Source organism: Primulina eburnea, chromosome 11, assembly GCF_022965805.1.
Source record: "Primulina eburnea isolate SZY01 chromosome 11, ASM2296580v1, whole genome shotgun sequence".
NCBI lineage: Eukaryota > Viridiplantae > Streptophyta > Magnoliopsida > Lamiales > Gesneriaceae > Primulina > Primulina eburnea.
The window spans coordinates 31,120,919-31,147,920 of NC_133111.1; the positions used below are offsets into that span (position 1 = coordinate 31,120,919).

At 36.7% G+C, this 27,002-nt stretch overlaps 1 protein-coding gene across 1 annotated transcript in view; it reads left to right on the top strand.

The window, feature by feature from the left end:
- Positions 1-3,221: 3,221 nt before the first annotated feature.
- The window catches only part of LOC140804802 (uncharacterized), a 69,827-nt gene continuing 46,046 nt past the window's right edge, over positions 3,222-27,002 (top strand). The window contains exons 1-6 of the mRNA XM_073160937.1: positions 3,222-3,776; positions 3,881-4,146; positions 4,261-4,437; positions 4,504-4,611; positions 4,692-4,755; positions 4,847-4,945. Of these exons, the coding sequence (XP_073017038.1) occupies positions 3,603-3,776; positions 3,881-4,146; positions 4,261-4,437; positions 4,504-4,611; positions 4,692-4,755; positions 4,847-4,945 (888 nt within the window). The 5' untranslated portion in view covers positions 3,222-3,602. The remainder of the gene's footprint in view (positions 3,777-3,880; positions 4,147-4,260; positions 4,438-4,503; positions 4,612-4,691; positions 4,756-4,846; positions 4,946-27,002) is intronic.

Genomic DNA, 27,002 nt, shown 5'->3' on the forward strand with positions numbered 1-27,002 from the left:
GACATGGTTCAAATGGGAGTTAGGCCTGAATTGACACTTAAATTTGGTGAAAAAAGAACATATCTTCCTCCTGCTGCATGCTCATTCACAAAAAAAGAAAGTTACAAGTTTGTCAGTCGATAATGGATATAAAAGTCCCAGAAGGTTTCTCATCGAACCTGAAAAATCTTGTGTCCTTGTCTGAGTTGAAATTGATTGGCTTGAAATCTCATGATTGTCATGTTTCTAATGCATCATTTCCTGCCAATACTTATACGCGATGCGTTACCAAAACATGTTAGATATGCCATCATAAGATTATGCTTCTTCTTCAAAGATATTTGTTGCAAGATGATAGATGTAGCCAAGTTAGATAAGCTGCAATCTGACTTGGTTGTTACACTCTGCTTATTGGAGCAGTATTTCCCCATTTTTCCTTCGATGCCATGCTTCACTTAACAGTTCATCTTGTTCGAGAAGTTCGATTATGTGGACCAGTGTACTTCCGGTGGATGTACCCATTCGAAAGATCCATGAAGGTGCTTAAGAGTTATGTAGGCAGTCGAAAACATCCTGAAGGTTGCATTGTTCAGAGATATTCAGCCGAAGAAGCAATTGAGTTTTGTTCGGAATACCTAAATGACCTTGATCCCATTGGTGTCCCTCAATCAAATCGCGATCCCAAATCAAACATTCTTGGCTTCTTAGCATGCAAAACACCAATTATAGTGCCACAAGTTGACCTTCAACAAGCACATTTGACTGTGCTGGAAAATACAGAAGAAGTATCTCCCTACATTATGTAAGTGTATTGCATTAATCTATAATTCTGCACCCATGTGATTGTCAATATTTAATATCCAACACAACTGCTATATAAATATTTCCACCGTGAACATAAATATTTCCTGAAGTCAATGTTTCCAAAAAAAGATAAAGATGAAAGGTGGATACAAGATGCTCACAATAAGAAGTTCATTGAATGGTTTCGTGCAAAGGTTAGGTGGATAAATCTGCTTTATGCATTTTGCGGTGAACATTTTTTAGCTAGTATTTTAATCACCCTATTCTAATTGTATAAATGTCAGGTGGATGCTGAAATAGATAGCTGCAATGGTGGAACGACATCAACATTGACATGGCTGGCTCATGGTCCACGTGGGCAAGCCATTAAGTATAGTAGTTACGTGATAAATGGCAATTCATACCAAACAAAGGCACGGGATGATGAGAGAGTTTGCCAAAACAGTGGGGTTTCTCTAGTTGCTAGCACCATGCTTGTCTGTAGTGCCAAAGATAAGAATCCCTTGATGACTTATGTGACTTTCTATGGAGTGATTGAAGAAATATGGGAGTTGGACTATCATAAATTTCAAGTTCCTCTTTTCAAGTGTGCGTGGGTTGCAAATGACAAAGGAGTAATCAACAATGATAAATGTGGATTCACCTTGGTCAATATGAACAAAATAGGGCACAAGAATGACTCATTTGTCGTTGCAAGTCAAGTCAATCAAGTCTTTTATATTGATGACCCATTACAAAAAGGGTGGTCAATTGTACTCCCTGTGCCAAATCGATGTTACGAGGGAGATGATGATGGTTGGACTAGTATTCCTGATTCTCGACCAGTTGATGATGTTGATACTCATTGTATTCCGGCTCATGAAAATTACTTTAGATCAGAAACTGAGGGTGGCTGGGAAACGAACAAGAAAAAATGATGTTTTTCACTTTTATGTCATGTTTTTTGTTATGCTATAAACATAACCTCATTGCTATTATTTATGTCATGTTTATTATTTATGTCAGATTTCTACAAGTCATGTTTATTATTTATGTTATTATTGTTTCTGTAATTATTTATTTCGTGTTTATACATGTCTTATTAAAATTATTGTTTATGTTATTTTAATGGTTAATGTTATTGTGTAAGTTTTAACATTGGTTTCCTTCATGTAAATATGTAGAAAAAAGCTCAATGGGTCGTAAAAAAAAGGAATCAAATGCTACAGTTAAGATGATACAAGGAGTGCATGATGATAACCTAAACGAAATTACTAATGTAGAGCACCCTATATTTATTGATGGAGAAGAACATCCTATAGATGTGCAGAGGAAAAAGCGAGGCCCTACGTTGATGGGTAAAGTAATTGCTACTGCCAGATGGGGAAAAAGCAAAGATTGATTATGATGACATGAGGCGGCCAGCATACAATGCAAATGGAAGGGCTTTACATTCATACATTGGTTCTATTGCTAGAGCCATGGTGCCAATCAGTATAAAGTCATGGCCTAAAGTTCCAGAAAACATAAAACAAAAACTGTGGGAAGAGAATCTCGGTAAGTACAAGCTTCAATTTGAATTTACAGTCATACTTGCACCTCTAACTAATCTGTTTTTGTTGCAGAATGTCATTGAACTAGCGCCACAAAGTGTATGTGATGAATTCAGCATCTCAGAAGTGACGAGATTTCAAAAACAAATTGACTTGTAGATTTGTTTGGCCGAACAAAGATAATCCTGAAAATTTTATTTCTCCACCAAGTCAGTATCAACTCCCAAATGCAGATTGGAAAGCATTTGTGGATGCGAGACTGGATCCATCATGGGAAGGTACTTTATAATTGATATGGTTCCTCACGAATTTATTAAATTCAATACTTAACTGAGCCAACATAATGATGTAGGTTACTCGTGAAAAACAAAAACAACGGACCATGCATTGTAAATATCACCACAGAATGTCTCGCAAGGGTTACATCGGCTTGGAGGCTGAACTGGTAAGAAACAAAGCAATATATTTGTATTTTTAGCACGTTCTTCATGTTATTAAACATATGAATTTTGAAATTGTAGCGGAACAAAACTGGTTGCTGAAGATGAGGAAGTTGATAGATATGTGCTTTGGCGTAAAGCTCGAGAAGACAAATCTGGCAACATAACATGTTCGGAGACATCAGAAGTAGCTGAAAAAATTGTAAATGTTTAGTTTTATTCAATCGCCATATTGCCTAGATAAATAACACTGTAGTTTGTGAATTGATTTGTCATATCTTCAATTGTAGGATGAATTGTTGGAAAAGAAAGGCAAATGAGAGTTCAAATCTTTTGGAATGAATGACGTGTTAACCGCTGCCTTAGGAAGCCAAGAACACTATGGAAGGGTTCGAGGTGTGGGAGGTTGCGTAAAACCACAAGTATACTTTAAAACTCCAAGAAAGAAGAATGAAATTATCTCAAAATCTGTGATTGAAAATGTAAAGGCACAATCGGAGGAGACTAAAAGTTTGAAAGCTGAATTGGAGATGCTGAGGTCTCAACTTGCTGCTGTGATTCCATTAATCAATGATCGATCTTCTGAGACTGTAGCATCAAACAAGTTCTCAGGAGTGAAAGACTCAAAATTGTCAGACTGATGTGGAAGAAGTTTATGATTGCGGCACTTCAAATACGAAGGTTGTATGTCTCTGAATTTAATGTCAATTAAATTCTATTCACCTCCATATAAAATTATATCATGTCTTTTTGTTCCTGAAAGGGGAAAAAATGTCACCTGGCTGTAAAAGAACGCAAAAACGTGGTGGCTTATGGCACAATAATATCAGAAGGAGGTCCAAATGTTATGATTCACCATGTTCCACTTGGGGAAGAGAACTTCAAGATATCTATTGATGTTGTCTTAGATGAAAAAGCACAGCTTCCGATCCCAATTAAGTTTGGACAAACAATCATCAATGATGCTGTTGGAGTCATTGTTGGTTGGCCTAAAGAGTTGGTTATTTTTCCAACGACAAAGGTATTTTAGGTTTTCATTTAACTTTGTGTTTGAAATTGTAAGATATGTTGCTCGAACAATGTTTTATTTTAATATACTTGTATGAATAATATTTTAAATTGTAGATGAAATGGAAACCTCAATCAATTGCGCTTGCGGATGTTCCTGGTCAGCGCGACAAGTTCAAGGAAATTGAAAAAACATTACCCATGTCGTGCAAGTATATCTACTCTCATGTTGTTAGATTGCTGAATGAATCGGATACCATATACATTGAGTTTGAGGACGCTATGTTTGGACATCCTAAAAGCATACGGTTGCTAAGAGAAGATATCTTACGCTTTATGGAGATGAGGGAGATAGGTGCCAGACAAATTTTAGTTTACATGGGGTATGTATAATGTCTAACTTACAATATTTGTGCATTTATATAATATTTTTTGTGGTACTTGTTCATATTTTGAAAATTTTCTAAACGATATATTTGTGCATCTATATCTTGCAGTCACCTCTACAAATATTTGAAGGAAAAAGATAAGGTTGCTTATTTTTCGTTTGTTGATCCCGGTAATATACCTACATGCCCGATTGGCACAGATGGCCGTTATTTATCACAATACATTGTTGACCAGTTGGAAGCAGTGTGTAAAGATAGCATCTGCCTCATCCCATACAACACTGGGTAAGATTTTAGTTATTTATAGATTTCTACGTCATCATAGTCAATGCTTTAATTTCATTTTTTCAGGTATCATTGGATCTTGACTATTGTCAACGAAGATAAGAGTATGATATATTTATTGGATTCTACGACTAACAGGAACCGAGATGATACATGGAAAACTATTGTGACAAAGTAGGTAGTAGCTTATGTTGATTTTGAATATATTAACTTATAAATATGCAAAAAATTACTTCTTATTTTTTAAAATGTAGTGGGGTGAAGATGTACAATGCCTCGAAGGGTATTTCTAAAGGGCCAGGTTTTAAAATGTTGACGGTATGTATCGTACTTATTTATGAATACATGAATCGATAGTGGTTATTAATTAGATTGTGATTGTTGCATTAACTTTTCAATTCCATTATAGGGTAATCTAAAACAAAGTGGTTCTGTTAAATGTGGATATTATGTGATGAGGTACATGAAAGAGATAGTCGATTGCGATGATCCACAGTTGGAGAAGATGGTGAGTTTCTTCTTGGGATAAATTTGTTGATTGATTGAGATGAATTGTTGCCATTAAGATATATTTTATTGTTGAGATAATGTGTTGCCATGGGGATATATTTTATTGTTGAGATAATGTGTGGGGCCTTTAGCTCCTAATCGTTATTACAATACAATTTGATCAAGGTTAATTAATCACAGCGAAAAACGAGTTTAAAATTTCTTTACAATGAGCCCAATCTTTTTATTTGAATACTAAAAATAGTATCTCATCTCACGTCATAAACATGCCCACACGTAATCAAAACCAATCACATACAAATATCTCATATCCTCGGGACATGTCCCGGTATATAGATACATATACATATATACTGGGAACAAGACATAAACATACAACCTCAGCCCAAGCTGTGGCTCCCTCCAGAAGTACCCTCTCTAGTCTCTTGATATCCTGGAGTACCTGCCATTGTCCACACACAAAGACAACAACAGCCCCCGTTGGGGGTGAGCAAAGCTCCATATGGAACAACCAATCATATATACCACATATATCTAAACAATGATATATGGTATGCAATGCATGTATATCGTGGAGGTATCAGGTCAAATGTCCATCCACTGAGCACATGTCAGAATCAAACGAATCACTATCAAATCAATGCTCGAGCTGGCACACCGGCCTCAATAAGGGATACTCGTATGATAGCGTCGACAAAGCGTCATCAAATCCCAAATCTCATATCCAATCATCGGGGCCACAATTGTCTATGCTTTACGGGTCATATAATACCAACATAGCAATTGTGTTCACAAACCCCAGAATCCAATCAAATCATATCAGGGTATCCAAGGATCATAGCTCAACGTGCTGTCATATATCGATGTATGCATCAAATGATGTGTGTTAACAAAACATTTATTTTATACATCGATATCTCAATCTCAATGTCATGTATGCCACATCAATTAACAAATAAGGCATACATAATCTCATTTCAATCAATCCGACATATATCATATAATACAGATACCTGTCGTATGTTACCCGGTCGCAACATACCTTATTCTTCGTTTCCAGTTGATGCAGCCTGAAGATATTGATATTACACTTTATCTACATCAATAACATACTCATTTCAATCAATAACATACTCCAAAATCATTAATATGAGTTTCAAATATCATATGAAACTTCAAAAATTCATATCAAATCCAAATCATATCATAATTCAATTCCGACTTCGAATATTAGTTTGTTGTCGGTTATTTTACTACATATCAGAAATTCAACTTCAAATACATGCTATTCCAGCACTTTGATATTTCGAGCTGCTGGAACTAGAAGAAAATTACCACAGTCAGAAGCCCTCGACACGAAGATCACAAATATATAATTTGTTTCGCGTTTAGACAACGTTTCGAAGTCGATTTGGACGAAAGAAAATCGAAATCCCTCGTATTCTCTCGAAGCCTCTGAAATGAAATGAAGAAAATGAACGGCAAAAATTGTTCTTATCTTCCCACCGCTCTCGCGCTCGGGCGGTAGAATTCTCGCGCCCGAGCGCGAGACATTCTGTCTCCGAGTTGCATTTGTGCCGCGCTCGGGTGGTCAAAAGTTACCGCTCGGGCGCAGAACATTATGCCCGAACACAAATTTTTACATACCCTGGCGCTCGGGCGGTCATTTTCTACCGCCCGATCGCCACACATTCTTCTATATATATAACATTGGAAAACATATATATGTCACTAGTTATAGTATATATCAAAGCTAAAATCAGTAAACAGATCAGAATACATTGAATACAATGGAACAGATGGACTAGCATCAAATAAATGCGGATATGATTCTCGCATCTTGCTTTCACGTCAACTCTTCTACACCATGTCGTGTCCATTGTATTCGTACTAGAGGAATCGATTTATTTCTCAATATCTTTTCCTTTTTATCCATAATGCGAACAGGTTGTTCAACATAGGAAAGAGAAGGATCCAGTTCAACCTCATCAGGTGCAAGCACATGTGATGGATCTGGTTCATATTTCCTCAGCATAGAAACATGAAACACATCGTGAATAGGGGATAGAGCTGGTGGCAATGCCAATCGATACGCAAGATCACCAACTCGATGCAGAATCTCGTATGGACCAAAATATCGAGGAGATAATTTCCCTCGCATGCCAAATCGAACAGTGCCTCTAAAGGGAGATATTTTCAAAAACACTCTGTCATCTTTTTGAAATTCCAAGGGTCGTCTTCGTTTATTCACATAACTCGTTTGACGATCCTGAGCAGCTTTCATCCGCTGCCGAATCAACTGAACCTTATCATTCATTTCCTGTATCATTTCAGGTCCAGTCAATTGTTTCTCACCAATCTCATCCCAGAATAACGGTGATCTACATCGTCTCTCATATAGAGATTCAAACGGTGCCATACCAATACTCGTCTGAAAGCTATTATTATAAGAAAATTCAACCAATGGTAAGGCATCTTTCCATCCCATTCTGAAATCCATCACAACAGCAAGCAACATATCCTCTAACGTTTGAATCGTACGCTCGGTCTTGCCATCAGTTTGAGGATGATAAGCAGTACTCATAGCCAAACGCGTACCCATAGCTTCTTGAAAACTACCCCAGAATTTAGAAGCAAAAACCTGGGATCACGATCAGATCAATTGAGACTGGCACACCATGCAGCCTCACAATATTCTCGATGTATAAACGAGTCATTCTCTTATAAGGATAAGTCCGCTCATATGGAATAAAATGTGCAGATTTCAAAAGCCGATCAATAATAACCCAAATAGCATCACAGCCTTTGGGCGAACGAGGTAAATGAGTCACAAAATCCGTAGCAATATGTTCCCAATTCCATTTCGGGATTTCAAGACTATGGAGCAATCCCCCCGGTTTCATTCTCTCGGCTTTCACTTGCTGGCAGACAAGACATTTAGACATAAACTCAGCAATGTCCTTCTTCATACGTTTCCACCAGAATTGAGGTCTCAATGTCAAATACATCTTCCGACCTCCAGGGTGAATACTGTATTTGCTACAATGTGCTTCTCGAAGAAGGGCAGATTTCAAATCAGAATCACTCGGAACTACCAGCCGACTATTAAGTCGTAAAGAACCATCAGAAGAAATCTGGAATCCAGACTGATGTCCAGCAGATACAAGTTCTTTCGATTTTTAGATCTGAGCATCGCTTCGTTGGGCCTTTTGTATTTTCAATATCGAATTCGGCTCAATTTGCAATGCTGAAACAGTGACAGAATTCCAATTCGAGTGAAAAGTCCAGCCAGAAGTACATATATCCTCGTGTACTTTGGCGACATAAACAGAAGCTAGAACAGAATCACGAACTTTACGGCTCAGGGCATCCGCAGTAACATTCACCGATCCAGGGTGATATTGAATCTCACAATCAAAATCCTTCAGGAGATCTATCCACCTGCGTTGCCTCATATTCAAATCAGATTGAGAAAATAGATATTTCAGACTCTTATGGTCCGAATAGATAACAAACTTTTCTCCATACAAATAATGGCGCCAAATCTTCAGTGCAAACACAATGGCGGCCAATTCAAGATCATGAACAGGATAACGAGTTTCATGAGATTTCAATTGACGAGACGCATAAGCAACCACCTTTCAGAACACATCCCAAACCTTTGCCAGATGCATCTGTACACACCACAAATCCTCTGGTATCTCAGGGAATAGTAAGCATAGGTCATGTGGTTAATCTCGTCTTCAATTCAAGAAAACTAGCTTCACATTCATCTGACCAAATGAATCGCTGATTTTTCTGTGTCAGTTGAGTAATAGGTTTAGCTATTTTCGAAAATCATTCAATAAAGCGACGATAATATACAGCCAAACCCATGAAGCTACGGATATCAGGAACATTCGTAGGTCTCGGCCAATTCAATACAGCTTCGACCTTCACAAGATCAACAGATATGCCATGTCTCGAAATGACGTGGCCCAGAAATACCACTTTGTCCATCCAGAATTCACATTTGGACAATTTGGCATATAAATGACTAGTACGAAGAGTTTGAAGTTCCAGTCTCAAATGTTCAGCATGCTCCTTCTTCGATTTCAAATATAAGAGAATATCATCAATAAAGACAATAACGAATCGGTCAATATATTCTCGAAAGACATGATTCATTAAATCCATAAAGATAGCAGGAGCATTCGTAAGACCAAAAGGCATAACCAAGAATTCATAGTGGCCATACCTCGTACGAAAAGCAGTTTTAGGCGCATCTTCCTCTCGAACACGTACTTGATGATATCCAGATCGATGATCCTTGAAGCTGATCAAACAAATCATCAATACGAGGAAGTGGGTAATTATTTTTCACAGTAGCCCGATTCAGTTGCCTATAGTCGATACACATTCGCATAGTACCATCTTTCTTTCGTACAAATAAAACTGGAGCTCCCCAAGGTGATACACTCGGTCGAATATATCCCTTGTCGAGAAGATCCTGTAATTGTTCTTTCAATTCTTTCAATTCCAAAGGTGCCATGCGATAGGGAGCTTTAGATGTGGGAGCAGTCCCGGTACAAGATCAATACTAAATTCAACTTCTTGATGAGGAGGAAAATCAGGAATCTCATCGGAAAATATATCCGAGAATTCTTTCGCAACAAGAATCTCCGATAAAAAAGACTCCTTCTTCGAAATATCAATAGCGTAGATAAGATAACCTTCATTTCCGCTAGTAAAAAATCGGGACATTTTCAAGGAAGATACCAATGGAATTTTGTCTTGGGAATCCTTGCCATAAAAATTCCACTTGGGTCCATCCATCGGTCGAAATCGAACCACTCCATGACAACAATCAACAGTAGCTCGATTTGTTGTCAAGATGTCCATGCCAACAATACAATCAAAGTCGTGCATTGGGAGGACAATCAAATTCAGAAATACCACATTATCCTCATATGTCAATACACAATTATGCACAACTTTCTCAGACAAAATAAACTTCCCTGGTGGCGTGGCTATCGACAAAGTATCATACAACGGGGTACACTCGATATCATGAGATGCAACAAATGCATGAGATATGAATGAATGAGATGCTCCTGTATCAAATAAAACACGTGCAGGATAATCGCAAAGCGTGCAAATACCTGTAATTAAGCCACCAGGAGCTTCTCTCGCCTGATCCTCAGTCATGGTGTATACTCTCACTTGAGGAGGAACTTGGGCACTCTGACCGCCGGTCCTCGATATCGTGGAGCACTTGACTGCTGAAAAGAAGGAACAGGAACATCAGGTCTCGTCATACTAGGGCCACCTCTAAATCCTGGCTGGGGTTGAGCAGAAGTCGTACCCTTGTTCAGACATACCCGAGAGAAATGGCCTTCCTGCCCACACTGATAACAAGTACCAAACATACCTCGACACTGTTCGATAGTATGTTTGCCTCCACAATGGCTACAATAGGGAGCAATCACAGGACTCCCTCTCTGTGATCCACTAGAACTCAAAGAATACGAAGAAGCAGAGCCAGTCTTCTTGAACTTCTTACGAAATACGGGCTTTTACAGTTGGTATCATAGCCTATGATCTTGTAAATGGTTGTACTACTACTGCTCTCGAGAAACTCATGAAGTCACGTCTTCGGTCTGTAAGTTTTACGATTACGCATTTCGTTTAAAGCATGAAATATTTTTACATCACGATTGCATGAAATATTTTATGTCAAGATTATGATTATGCAATATTTACTTAAATTTAAAGAAAATAGTGGAATTATGTATGTTGGTTACGTATGCATTATAATGATGGAACAGCATGCCTCCAAGACGCCGTGTTGGACGCCCGAGAGGTGATGATGAGCGCCGTCATGAGGAGGGTGAGAATCAGAGACAAGGGGAGAACGAGGAGAGAGATTTACCACCACCCCCTCCACCAGACATGAATGCCCAGATGCTAGCTGGGATGACTCAGTTCTTCGCACAGTTCGCGGGGAACAATGCAGTGGGAGCCAGACAGACGGGAACGGAGGCTATCTATGAGCGGTTTATGAAGATGCGACCAAAGGAGTTCTTAGGGACGTCCGATCCTATGGCAGCCGAGGGTTGGATTAAGTCCCTTGAGGTTATTTTCGAGTTTATGGGGCTTGATGATGGAGATAGGGTTCGATGTGCGACCTACCTGTTCGGAGGAGACGCTCGCCTATGGTGGGAAGGAGCATCAGTGGCTTTGGATTTTATTCTCACCGGAGTTATCTGGCCGTTGTCGTGTTTGTATGTGTGCATGGCAACAAGTGGGACAGGTTCAGGGTCACAGAGGTGAAGAAAGATCGAGATTAGAGTGGAGACTACAGACTTGGACTAGAGATAGGGTTTAAACACTTGCTATATAGTTGTTAAACCTTAGTTGAGACTGATTGTATATAGTGCAAGACTTGTACTTTTAATACTGACATGTATCTTAAGATGTATGCCATTACGTTCCGCCTTTGATAATGTACTTTAAAAAAAAAATTTAGACCCTGTTTATTATAATTGATTAAATTAGTCCCAATGACAATTAAGAAGATTATTAGCGTCCGGGCACCCACAAATGGTGATTCGAAATCATCATGAAAAAATCCTTCAATAAAACCATTAAGAAAAATAGTCGTAAAAATATAATATAAAGTCACACAATTTTCTTAAATCAAAGAAAAATATTACACTGTTGAGAAAATATATCTAACAACAACAAAACATGCGTTTACTAGTGATATAATTAAAATTTAGAATCACGCATAATTATTGAATTAGAACAAAATCGCATGCAAAAAATCTACTGGATATTATATCTTTTAACAATTTATCCATGTTTGCCATCCACAAGAGGACTCCTAAACGTATCGAATTTTTTTAGTCCACCTATTATTTTCACAATAAATATTACTACAAAAATAATATAAGCAAGCACATAAATACTCAAATTCAAATACTTTCTATCAATCTAAATACAAAAATTTTGAATAGAGAATACAATAATGTCGTAAAAAATTTTAGATATTGATTTATAAACAGGATTCTGAAAAAAAATTTGCCTCAATAAATAAAAAAATATTATCTCTTGATATTCTGATACATAAAGTAAAAATAAAAAAATATTTCTGCATTTTTAATATTTTCTAAGTCACTTCAAACCAAGTCACTTCAAACTAAGTAATCTAAGCAAACAAAAAATATGCATTATGTGTTTAAAAATTAACAAAATATCTCTGTTGCGTGCAATAATCCATGCTTGGTAGAACGATCAAACCGTGGTGCTTGAGCTGTTGTGCGTTTTAAAAGATTTGAGTTGCACCATTACCACCAGCTATAGATTTTGGTAAAACGACAAGCGCTCGGTCCTACAATCTCAACAATAAAAAATTGAAAAATAACCATTTTCGTGGGATATGTGGTTTTGTTTTCTGTTTTCTTTCGGTAGATAAATAAATCACATAAGCAATTCAAACACAACATGATCAATAAAAATGACATATAACAATAAAAACATGTTAACGCTAGGGTAAAAAAACTCCCCTCATTGCAAGAAAACAAAATGATCAAATAGATCATATTATTTAATAATATTTATTTAGCAGCACTTATAAAAAAATTTGACTAAATAGCTTAAAAACAGTTTTTGAAATAACTTACATTAAATAATTTCTTTCAATCACGTATCTCTATTGACACATAAAGAGTCTGAAAATATATTTATTCTAAATGAGAGAAAGAAGTTTTATATGACCTTAATATTTATGAATAATTTATTTTTATTCAATCCGACTCACCTTCCTTCGTCTCCCCATTATTACCAATCATTAATATGGTATAGATTTTCCATGAATTTGACAGCAATGTATAAATTTAAGTAACTAAAATTAAATTTAAAAGTAAATTAAAATAATAATTAGTTTGATTGAGTTAAGTACACTATTAATGATCCTATTAAACTAACATAAAAAATATTTAAATAACATCATTAACATGACAAATTGTAAAACAAAAAACGGTAAAATAGTAAGCTCACAAAGGTAATTCATATATTTAATAGATTAATATATAATATAATATTTTGTAACATTTATTTAGCATTATATAGCGAAAATTGACTAAATAGCTTAAATGTTTACATTTAAATCACTTACATACAAACATTTTCTCTCAATCACGTATCTCTTTTGATACATAAATAGTCTGAAAATATCTATATTCTAAATGGGAAAAAAGTGTTTTACATGACCGTAATATTTATTAAAAATTTAATTTTATTAAAAATTCTACGACAACGGTTTTTTAAAAACCGTTGTCGTAGCTCGGAAAAAACCGCTAATAGACAACGGTTTGAAAAAACCGTTGTCATTGTCCAAAAAAACACAATAATAGACAACGGTTTTAAAAACCGTTGTCGTAGGCCAAAGAAGAAACGCTAATAGACAACGGTTTTTAAAAACCGTTGTCGTAGCCCAAAAAAAACACGCTAATAGACAACGGTTCTATGAACCATTGTTATTGACCCTAAAACCGTTGTCTTTGACCCTCCAAAGACAACAGTTGTTTAAAACCGTTGTCTTTGATCCCAAAAAGACAACGGTTTTGGCTAAAACCGTTGTTAAAAACTCTACGACAACGGTTTTGCACAAAAATCGTTGTCGTATGTGTGTTGTTGTATGTGGTTTTTCTTGTAGTGTCTCCATTTGTCTTCTCATTATTACCTTAATGTTCGTAATATTAAAAATTTATTTAATTTATAACATTATGATAGTGATTTTCTATGAATTTAATGTCAATGTAAAATATATTAAAATAATTAATTTTAAATTTAAAAGTAAAATTAAAATTACAACAATAAATAGTTTGATTGAATTAAGCACTCTATATATTAATAATCATATTAAACTAACATAAAAATAATTTAAAGAAACAAGAGGATGTTGCTTGTGTGAATCATGCTCGATGACACTCGGAGAAAAGGAACATGCAAGATCGTCCACAGAGCTGTATTCACCGTGTGAGTATCCGAATCCGTTGCAGTACTTGCTGCAACTATAACACTCAAACAAAGAAAAGAATTCATCCGATCTCGGGGAAACCAGGCTGCCAATGGTTGATGTGTAAATCGAATATTTGATATAAAGAGGCAAATCCACACAAAATTTGCGGAGGAGAAAATTGCATTCAGAACGGGCACTACATCTATAATATGGAGGTGAAATAGGGTGAATGCATGCGTTGCAAACTGATTCTTGTGCAATGTCTTCCTCATAGATCAAGACCAAAGAATGGGCGTGGTATTTTTCTAACGTGTTGGTAGAATTTCTCTCCTGTATAGTCCTCTCCTTTGCTAATGAATGAATCATCGAACTCGGAAAAGCATCGGTCGACAAAGTCGGTAGATGAAATATCTCACCTGCATGCAGATTTAGTCATATAAATTATTTATATATGTGTTGCTTTTGTGATACCATATTCATTCATATATAGGAAACAATTAATATACAAGTAAATTTAGTTACCTGGGTCCTTCATCTGTGATATTGCACAATCCACATGAGTGCCAAATCCACACGTAAAACAATAATAAAGCCCGAAATCACTAATCGTCATTTTCGAGCAAATTAGACACTCGCTACTTAAATTATAATCAAGCAAGGAGGCAATAGAATAGACGAGGGAGAGATAGTGCTGGTGGTTTTGGATTCCTAAAAAGCTGGGTAACAAAGCACACTCATGGTGAATCCAAAAATTGCATTTTTGACACGAGAAGAAATAACCCTCATGTTCTATCCCAACGCAACAGAGCCTTCTTGCACACAATTACCAGTGGATGTTGGGGGTGGCTCGTGTGTTTTATTTGGATATCTAAGGGAAACGCACATAGAGGATGGAGTACAAACTCGCATTCGGAGCAGTGGTAGATGGAATTCTCGCACAATTTCCCACATTTACCGAAAAAAACAGTTCTCATCACGCGGCTTTGCAAGTAAAACGAGAGCATGTTTTACAACATGTAAACGAAATTGACCCATATGGAAATAATGGTGCGATTCGGGGGGGAGTTGTGCGCAAACTTGGTGGAGATAAAAATTGCAACCTTGAATGGTGCACATGTAACAGGGACTCGACAAAACATACAGCCCACATGCATTGCAGCAATGCCGAATTTCCTCTGATTCCGTAAAGATGAGTGGGTGCTCATGAGCAAAATGTACATTATTCTCCATATCTCTTTATTTCTTCGTGTATGTCTCTATTTTTAACAATAACCTATGTATATATATATAGAGAGGATGTTGATTCTTGGAGTAGTATATGGACAAACTCTGTTATCCTGTTTTTTGCACTTTACTGATGTTTTATTCAAATATTTTTATCTTTCTTTAAAAAAAAATTTATCGAGAACCAAAAAAACATGTAAATTATAATACTAAAAATACAATTCAATATTAAATCAAAAATGAAAAAAATTAAATTATAAGACAAAAAATGATTATTGTGAGAATCTAAAATTTCAGCAGTAGCAACAGGTAGCAAATTTCAGCAGAAGCTAGCAATTCCAGCAGCAATTTAAATTTCAAAAGATGGTATTTTTCCAGCAGAAAAAAATCCAGCAGACAGAATCCAGCAGCAGAAGAACGATATTCCAGCAGACAGTTACTGATTCAGCTTAGACTTGTAACTGAAGCATTTAACACGGAATAAAGGTTGTTAATGGCATATTTTATGGCCATTAATTTGGAGGCTAACAGTAAGAATTTTGCCTATAAATAGCACCCTCAGACTCTGAATTGGGTTACACAAATCTTGAGATTATCACTTGAATATTTGAGATAAGAGAGTGCTTATGTTCGGGCAGTAGAATCCAGTAGTGAGGCAAGCAGATTCCAGTAGACTTCAACCGAAATTCTAGCAAATTACAGTAAGTGGACTTATATATAAATATCTTGAAATCCGTTTGATAATTCTGTTTTAAAGTTCAATTCTGTATGTTTGATTTCTGATATATGATTTTGAAGCACTAAAAATCCCTAATGAATTAATGGGTAGGAATATATATTCTGAACATTTCTGAAATCTGATTCTGATTCTGGCCTCACCCCTTAGAGGAGAGAACATATAGGGGACTGATACCAGTTTAGGCATGAAATTCACTAACGTGCTCAGTGCTTACTAATTCTGATTTCTGTTTGAAACCTGTGATTCCTGAATTCTGATTTCTGTTCTGAAAATATGAGTTTCTGTATATTATTGTATTACTATTTCTGTTGAAAATGATTTCGAAAACTGGGAGTTATTCCCGCCCCTGCTTACTGAGTGACAACCATATCACTCACCCACTAAACCCATATCAGATAAAAGCGAGGAGGAGAAGTTAGAGGAAGAAGAGCAGATTCAATTCTGGGGCTGGTGAAGAAGACAGTTGTTTATTAGTTCTAATTTATGTTTATATTAATTCCGCTGCATCTGTTCAGACACTGTTACATCTGGTTTTACATTTCCGCTGTAAAACATTAGTATTCGAGTTGTAACAGACAATTGATTTATTTCGTATTATGAATAAAAAGACTGGTTTCTGAATTCTGTACTTCCGAGGCTTGTTGTTTTCGAATGTAAATTTGAGAGCAACGCCAGTGTCAACCAACCCCCGTCCCGTGGCGTGACAATTATCTTCATTTATAATTATTTCACGTATTTAAAATGAGTAAGTGACACCTCATCGGTGCTCACAAAGATGTGCACGGTAGATGTGCATGATATCAAATTTTGAGTAAACATAAATTATATTAAAACACTTCATACCAAAATTTTTTGAATTTTGAATTTATTACATTTTTTCCCTCAAAAAAGTAAATGTGGGAACAGATTTTTCTCTCCTTTCACCATATGATTAAACAATGGTAAGGAAAATAAGAGTTTAAGATCTCTTTGATTATTGTATTAAAAATTAGATAGGTATATTGGAGAATATTCTATATGGAAATCCTTGATGTCAAGACAAGTAATCCATGCACTTGTACATGCATATTTTCGAGAATTTGGGGAAGTAAATTTACAAGATTTGGTATATCATACAAATAGAGGAGTTAAGGTTAGATATTGCTATAGACTTTCGAAATTTCCTAAGAATTTTGACTAAGGATTGTGATGGGAAGATACATAACTAAATAGAAATAATCATCAAACATATTTTCGAATTTATGAAGGGAAAGGAGATCAAGAAATAAATCTCACAACCTATGTAACGAACCGTATTCTACACTACTTAAAATTTGCGGAAGAATTAAAAATTTTCTTAAATAAAAACATTCATACGGTCGTCACTCAACATTCATAAAAATAAATCTCACCATCATCCGTCACCAATAAAATTTTGCTAAAGTAAACTTTCTCAAAACGTCTCACGTTCAAATCAAAACATCAGAGTATTTTAAAAATTTGCATAAACATAAACTTGCGGTCCTCGGGTTTAGCCTGCCACTCAGCCCAAGCCTGCCCCTTGGTCATCACCTCCTGTCTCCTCAACATAGTCACCTGCATCGATCAAGTCTAGTGAGTCTAAAGACTCAACACGTATAAACTGGAAATAACGAGTAATACGTAATAAAACCACATGCAACTTGAAAATATGACATACCTACTTGGAACTTGAACTTGCATAATAAACTTGAACATACGTACATACATACTTCGACGTGCCATAACTTAAACTTTTCATAAACATGCTGCATACTTGAACATACTTTAACATACATAACTTCATCATTTTGCGTAGAGGATGTTTCAAAGCGAGTGACCCGTAACATAAATGAGCCTGATCAGACTATACCACAGTACTGGGCTGACAGGGACGTATCCGCTGCCGCATACATAAGATCCCTGTTCATAATTTAACAGGCCAGTTGATCCACGTTCATAATTTAACGCTTCACAACCACGATCTAACCCGTTCATAATTTAACGGGCGGATTGGTCCCCGTTCATAATTTAACGCTTTCCAATCCTAACATAATTTGGTCACAAGACATTTAGCATACCTCAAAAACTAAAAAAATGTTTTCTTGCACGTCAACATACTTACTTGGCGTTGAGGGATTCGTTGGACTTCGACTGGGGCCGTTGCTGCAACTTACTAACGTGAATTTCATACTTAACTTGCATTGCTTAGACATAGAAAACACATGCTTACTCTCAAGCTCAATCATACCTTAGGACCTTCTACGATTTGCCACGACACGCCCTTAATAATCCTTGCACTAACCCATAACATCAAACTTAAAATGAACTTACAAATATTTCCCAAAACAAGGGTACACGGACCCCGTGTTTGGGTCCGGGAGAGGGTCCGTGTACATACTGCCTAGAGTGTGTCGGGAAACGGAAGGGGCACGGACCCCGTGCTCGGGTCCGGATGGGGGTCCGTGTAGACTCTGGAAGAAGACATTGAAAGGAAGCAAAGGCACGGACCCCGTGTCAGGGTCCGGGTGAGGGTCCGTGTAGGTACTGGAAATAGACACTAAGTGAAACCCAAAGGCACGGACCCCGTGCCCTCATCCGTGCAAGGGTCCGTGCTGTCTCGCAAAATTGACACTGAAGGAATAACAAAGGCACGGACCCCGTGCCCGGGTCCGTGTTTGGGTCCGTGTTCCCTCGTTGCTTCGAAACCTGCGAGAAAACTTATGCACCTGCCTAATCTCCCAATTGCACATCAATGGAACGAAATTTACCATCTTAGGACTCTTCTTAGAACACCATAACATTGCATCAAAACTTATACAAACACCTCACAATACGACGTCCACTATACTACACAACGCAACACCAATTATGCAATTAACCTCAATCCCTTTCCTACAACTTTAAACTCATTCAAACGCCTAACAACTTGCATCAAAATCTTAAAAATACACCAAACCTCAAAACTAGCATGCTTATACGCAGCAACGATCGCCCGTCAGTTTCCAACGAAGCCTGCAACACTGAAACTTCAAGAATTATCAAAATCATAACTTTTCTGAAACGCAGTTTGAGCAGTCCCACGAAAAATGCCATAACTCACTCAATATTTGTCCAAAAATTTCGAATCATATATCAAATCGAAGGTATCGAAAAGTTACACGTTTTTGCCGTTGAAAGTTTTCCCAAAATATGAACAGAAAAATCGCAGTTTTGACATGAACAGTAAAAAACGAGTTTTTGATCTAAAAATTTTCCTTCGAAATTGATCCGATTCATGATCCGCTCAAACTACTATCATCATACATAACTTTTACGCATAAAAATCGACACAACGCATAATATGACTTGATCGACACAGCAAGAACAGAGTATACGTGCCTTTTGATGATAAACTTTACCGAAACGGCGATACCGATGCGGGAACGGAGCGAGGCTTGATCCGGGACGAACGTGGCACTAAATTCTTGCAATAAAACTCACGAAAATTGCTGGGAGACTCGAAGAGAAGGGGACGGCTGCTGAATGCTATGGAACCCTAGGTTTCTCTCTTTTTAAAATAATAAAAATCTGATTTTTAAAGCTTGTGTGTGTGTTGTGTGTTTTAGTGTGTGTAAAAACGTGTAAGTGTGTGTTAGTGTGTTTAACGTGTGTGTGGGTCATTAATTAGGAGATAATTTTGCTAAATCAACTAATAAAAATGCTAATAAAAGTTTGACCCACACAAATTTATCAATTAAATTGATACACTCCACTAAACTCTCCTTTTAACCAAAATACATGTACAACCCACTTTAAAAGATTTAAACTCCTAAAATTATTAAGTAACTAATTTAGGCTTTAAAATACTAACTCTTTACAAACTAATTTAAAATGTCCCAAACTCAACTTAAAAATAAAATACCACATTTTTAATTGCTAAAAATCGTCACCGGTCTTTGCCTCGATCCCGTCTCGAATAATCGCCTGAACATAAAACTCAAGAAAAACGTTTAAACATGAATCAACTAAACATATTATAATTTGAAATAATGCAAATTCACAAATCATGAATTAAAACTCAATTTAATGAAATAAACATGCATTAAAATCATTTAATAAAATACATAAAGAATTTAATAACTTGCACGCACGTGGTTCATGTAGACCTCAAATTTTCGGGACGTCACAATCTATCCCCCTTAATTTGAATTTCGTCCCCGAAATTCGCTTATCCTCGATAATCCAAAAATTAGATTCTTAATTCTAGTATCCCAACGATCCACGCTACCGCTGCGCTACTCTGAATAAAATTAAGTCTTATGTTGTCCTTACGTCTCTTCAATCCTAATTAAATTACCTACCAAAAACCTCGTTTGCGAATCACAACTTAAAACGACTTATGGCGTCTTAGTTTTACTTTGCTACGAACTCGAATTCTGACTTTTCTCACAATTCCCAATATTAGGATTAGATGTTCAAACTTATCGTATCTTACTTTCTCATACCATACCCCTAATGCTCATCGAACTATTACATACGCATTTATTCAGTTCAACCTAAGAGGTCTTAGCACCAACGGTTACTGATCAACTTCCATCCTCAGCAATACACTTAAAAGTTAAATCTTATCTTAATCCCCATATGTTAATATTGGCCTACAATCCTTGAATCGAATATTTACCTTATGATACAAACTTATATAACTTAGCTATTCACGAGTACATCCCAAATATAAAATTGCTGCCAATCTTTAATTTCGAGTAACATAAATCCGTAAAACCCCAAAATATATAATATCGATCATCTCCTTAAATAATAAAAACTTTCTAGCATCAATCACAAGCTTAAACTATTTTCTTCACGATTACAATATAGTTAAAGCCTAAGACACTTGAGCCTTCCTCATTGAAACAAATGTCGCATTCTTAAGTATCCTCAATGCTTAATTAATCCTAGCGTATAAAACTTAATAAGTTATCCCATATTAGCTTTAGACTAACTCTAATAAATCAAATTCACTTATAAACCATAGAATTCTAGAATCCCTATATCAAGCTTGTAGATTTCTTACTCAATAAAAATCTTAATATTCCTTCATTGATAACTCATGTTGAACACCACTAATTCCCTTTTGTTTTTATTTCACCCAAAAATTCCGTATGAACAAATGTCCCCATAAATTTGAAATTCACCCTTACTCAACCCAAATAATTTTGGATAACATAATTCCAACACAAATATTCACTTACTCCAAAGTTTCTTAATAACTTACAAAAAAATTTCCCAAGACAAGGTGTCTACCTCAATTCTTACATGCGTCGTCTATCAAATAACCAAATCATCAACCATACCCAACCTTCTAGAAAGATCAAATTCCAACAAAAGTACAAGCTTGACTGTTACAACCATGACTAAAACTTATGACACATCAACTTAAGTTCCCAAAAAAAAAATTCGCTAACTCAATGTCTATTCTTATAACTTAGCTAACCGATCAACTTTACCTCAAATTGTTATCACCCTGAATTTTAAATTGCCGCAACATTAATTCACTAGCGCTTAACTTTTCGAGCCCAATGTCGATTCATCTTACAATCCCTTTGATTACCATTTCTTATAATATTATAACCCCGATACTTTAAGGTTCTAATGATCCCTTCGAGCTTAAATCATCGAAAATCCCTATCATTTAAACCATTCAACTCTCACTTACTACTAAACTAGTCCCCCAAATTCCTTAAAATTGTAGCATTAATTCATTATTTCCTCAAAATTATCCAGTTTGTCCTAAATTTCGGAAATTCCACATTTACCCATAAGTTCTTGGTGTTCCTAATTCCATTGTGTAAGTTTCTCGCAACATAAAATTCAAAAATTTGAAGCTTATTAGACCCAAATTCAATTCTCATAGCCTCGAACTTTACTGATTTAACCCAAGTGTTCCTCAAAAATTCGAATTTAATCCCCAAAATTTTCTGAATTTGCAATTTGACCCTTAAAGTTCTCGAACTTACATTTTTGGCACTACAACTCTTCAAAATTTGCATTTCCGGTCCCCAATAAAATCTTCGATTTTAGTCTCATTAAACCTTAAAATCCTCGAAACTCGGAATTTAATCCCAAACGATAACTTCGAAACTAGTCCCTTAGGATTTTTATCTTTGCACTTAGGTCCTGAAACTATTGGTCATTACCACTAGGTCCTTAAAATTCTCCATTCGTGCAATTAAATCCTTAAATCCAACTAGGGGGAGCATGCATCCTAAATAAATTCTATTCTTGTATACTTCTAAATATCGTCGTAGTCTCAAATAAATAAATCCTTACATGGAGTTCTCAAAAAGCAACTCAGCTAGCAACCACAAACCATCAGTAATTTCTTAGAAAATCTACAAGTCCCAAAAGCATTCGTAATTGTCAAGTTTAACTTATGACCCACAAGTATAACTTCAGTACTACTAACCAAAAATTAATATAGCCAAATCATCTCCAACTTTTCCAGACGCCCAAAAGCAAAGTTCTTGCTCATGTCCAATTCCACCACACCAGCATGCAAGAAAATTAAAAAAATTTCTCATTTCATGTCGTAACATGCATAAAATTTTAAAGATCCAATCTCAAGTCATAACGACAGGTAAGCCTGTACTCTAAAACGTATGTCATGTAGACACACAGGTGATGTATAGCATTAAAACATGCACATGCGAAAATCATGACTTAATGCTTACAACATAACATAATGCAAAACTTTAAAACTTACAGACTTGAGGTGTGACTTCGTGAGCTTCTTGCGACTGGCAGTAGGCATAACCCTTTACAAGAACACCGCTCTGATACCAACTGTAACGAACCGTATTCTACACTACTTAAAATTTGCGGAAGAATTAAAAATTTTCTTAAATAAAAACATTCATACGGTCGTCACTCAACATTCATAAAAATAAATCTCACCATCATCCGTCACCAATAAAATTTTGCTAAAGTAAACTGTCTCAAAACGTCTCACGTTCAAATCAAAACATCAGAGTATTTTAAAAATTTGCATAAACATAAACTTGCGGTCCTCGGGTTTAGCCTGCCACTCAGCCCAAGCCTGCCCCTTGGTCATCACCTCCTGTCTCCTCAACATAGTCACCTGCATCGATCAAGTCTAGTGAGTCTAAAGACTCAACACGTATAAACTGGAAATAACGAGTAATACGTAATAAAACCACATGCAACTTGAAAATATGACATACCTACTTGGAACTTGAACTTGCATAATAAACTTGAACATACGTACATACATACTTCGACGTGCCATAACTTAAACTTTTCATAAACATGCTGCATACTTGAACATACTTTAACATACATAACTTCATCATTTTGCGTAGAGGATGTTTCAAAGCGAGTGACCCGTAACATAAATGAGCCTGATCAGACTATACCACAGTACTGGGCTGACAGGGACGTATCCGCTGCCGCATACATAAGATCCCTGTTCATAATTTAACAGGCCAGTTGATCCACGTTCATAATTTAACGCTTCACAACCACGATCTAACCCGTTCATAATTTAACGGGCGGATTGGTCCCCGTTCATAATTTAACGCTTTCCAATCCTAACATAATTTGGTCACAAGACATTTAGCATACCTCAAAAACTAAAAAAATGTTTTCTTGCACGTCAACATACTTACTTGGCGTTGAGGGATTCGTTGGACTTCGACTGGGGCCGTTGCTGCAACTTACTAACGTGAATTTCATACTTAACTTGCATTGCTTAGACATAGAAAACACATGCTTACTCTCAAGCTCAATCATACCTTAGGACCTTCTACGATTTGCCACGACACGCCCTTAATAATCCTTGCACTAACCCATAACATCAAACTTAAAATGAACTTACAAATATTTCCCAAAACAAGGGTACACGGACCCCGTGTTTGGGTCCGGGAGAGGGTCCGTGTACATACTGCCTAGAGTGTGTCGGGAAACGGAAGGGGCACGGACCCCGTGCTCGGGTCCGGATGGGGGTCCGTGTAGACTCTGGAAGAAGACATTGAAAGGAAGCAAAGGCACGGACCCCGTGTCAGGGTCCGGGTGAGGGTCCGTGTAGGTACTGGAAATAGACACTAAGTGAAACCCAAAGGCACGGACCCCGTGCCCTCATCCGTGCAAGGGTCCGTGCTGTCTCGCAAAATTGACACTGAAGGAATAACAAAGGCACGGACCCCGTGCCCGGGTCCGTGTTTGGGTCCGTGTTCACTCGTTGCTTCGAAACCTGCGAGAAAACTTATGCACCTGCCTAATCTCCCAATTGCACATCAATGGAACGAAATTTACCATCTTAGGACTCTTCTTAGAACACCATAACATTGCATCAAAACTTATACAAACACCTCACAATACGACGTCCACTATACTACACAACGCAACACCAATTATGCAATTAACCTCAATCCCTTTCCTACAACTTTAAACTCATTCAAACGCCTAACAACTTGCATCAAAATCTTAAAAATACACCAAACCTCAAAACTAGCATGCTTATACGCAGCAACGATCGCCCGTCAGTTTCCAACGAAGCCTACAACACTGAAACTTCAAGAATTATCAAAATCATAACTTTTCTGAAACGCAGTTTGAGCAGTCCCACGAAAAATGCCATAACTCACTCAATATTTGTCCAAAAATTTCGAATCATATATCAAATCGAAGGTATCGAAAAGTTACACGTTTTTGCCGTTGAAAGTTTTCCCAAAATATGAACAGAAAAATCGCAGTTTTGACATGAACAGTAAAAAACGAGTTTTTGATCTAAAAATTTTCCTTCGAAATTGATCCGATTCATGATCCGCTCAAACTACTATCATCATACATAACTTTTACGCATAAAAATCGACACAACGCATAATATGACTTGATCGACACAGCAAGAACAGAGTATACGTGCCTTTTGATGATAAACTTTACCGAAACGGCGATACCGATGCGGGAACGGAGCGAGGCTTGATCCGGGACGAACGTGGCACTAAATTCTTGCAATAAAACTCACGAAAATTGCTGGGAGACTCGAAGAGAAGGGGACGGCTGCTGAATGCTATGGAACCCTAGGTTTCTCTCTTTTTAAAATAATAAAAATCTGATTTTTAAAGCTTGTGTGTGTGTTTTAGTGTGTGTAAAAACGTGTAAGTGTGTGTTAGTGTGTTTAACGTGTGTGTGGGTCATTAATTAGGAGATAATTTTGCTAAATCAACTAATAAAAATGCTAATAAAAGTTTGACCCACACAAATTTATCAATTAAATTGATACACTCCACTAAACTCTCCTTTTAACCAAAATACATGTACAACCCACTTTAAAAGATTTAAACTCCTAAAATTATTAAGTAACTAATTTAGGCTTTAAAATACTAACTCTTTACAAACTAATTTAAAATGTCCCAAACTCAACTTAAAAATAAAATACCACATTTTTAATTGCTAAAAATCGTCACCGGTCTTTTCCTCGATCCCGCCTCGAATAATCGCCTGAACATAAAACTCAAGAAAAACGTTTAAACATGAATCAACTAAACATATTATAATTTGAAATAATGCAAATTCACAAATCATGAATTAAAACTCAATTTAATGAAATAAACATGCATTAAAATCATTTAATAAAATACATAAAGAATTTAATAACTTGCACGCACGTGGTTCATGTAGACCTCAAATTTTCGGGACGTCACAACCTAGGTAACTCAATTTTTGAAAAGAGCAAGAATATTGGAGCCAAAATTGTGAGATATGGCATGAATTTTGGCATGGTTTTTGTACCAATTTTAGACCATTTTCCCTCTCCTATAAATACCACACCATACATAGCCATCCTCACACCTAAATCTCGAAATACTTGCTGCAAATTTTCGAGAATTTTAGCAACTCTCCCTAGCGAAACTCCGCCCAAATATCGTCTCAAAATCATCCGAGAAATCGAACCGAAATGCTGCCCGGACAAGGAGCGAGGAGCGATCTAAATTCCAAAGCCAAGCAGTCACGTTTCTTTAGCAATCAAATACTGTAAGTGGGCTTGTTTTTAAACTTTAAAATTTCGGATTCGGGTATGTATGCTTTCGATTTTTTTCAAGAAGAATAAATAGTCGAGTACAATCTTCTTTCTACTCTTTTCTTGTATTGTCATACGATTTCAAAAGCACTGTGAGGAGTCGACTGTATACGGGAGGGAATCCCAACCACGACGTACCCTTACGCGGTGGGAGACATAACCGCTATACGGCCTCGCCCCCTTCGAAGAGTAAAAATTAGGGACTGACGTCAATAAACCGTAGAAAGTAGATGAGTCGCAGTGCTGGGTCAAAGTTTATGCATGTGTTATGAAGTACGTATGAACTCATGATTTATGATTCGAAATTTACGCATGTTGTCTTTATTGTGCTCGATTTTTCCCCCACTTGCTGAGTATTCCCCAAATACTCACCCCCTTACAACCCTTCCCAGATAAGTCCGAAGAACAGATTGAGGAGGAAGAATCCGAGCAGTTTTGGGGATGGTGAATGCAAAGAAATCGATTATCTTTACGTTATTATTAATTAGATTTATGTTTCCGCATTAAAACTCTGTCGTCTTAATTATTTCAGTTTTGTAAAGACAATGTTATTTCATTGAAATCCTGATATATAAACTGGTTCGATTTATACTGTGCTACGAAAGGCTTGTTGTTTCGATTGTGTGATTGTTAAACAACGCCGGTGTCAATCCCGAGTTTCGGGGTGTGACATTTAAGTGGTATCAGAGCCGCCAGGTTCATAATCCGAGTGGGAAAAAAAATCGATTTTCAAAAAAAAAACCGAAAAATTTTCGGACGAATTTTGACTCGAGGCCGATGCTACCCCCTCCGAAACAGCCCAACGAGCGAGGCTCACCACCTAAAGTTGTGAGCACCATGCTGAAATAGCGAAAATCCTTTGTTTATACCTCCGAAACGTCGTTTTTGCCGTTTTAGGAAATATTCGTAGACCCTATAACTTCTCGTAGGAAATTCCGAATTCGATTCCGTCAACTGTTCTGGAATCCTCTCGACATATGCTTCGAACCCGTATGTCAAATTCCAAACTTTCC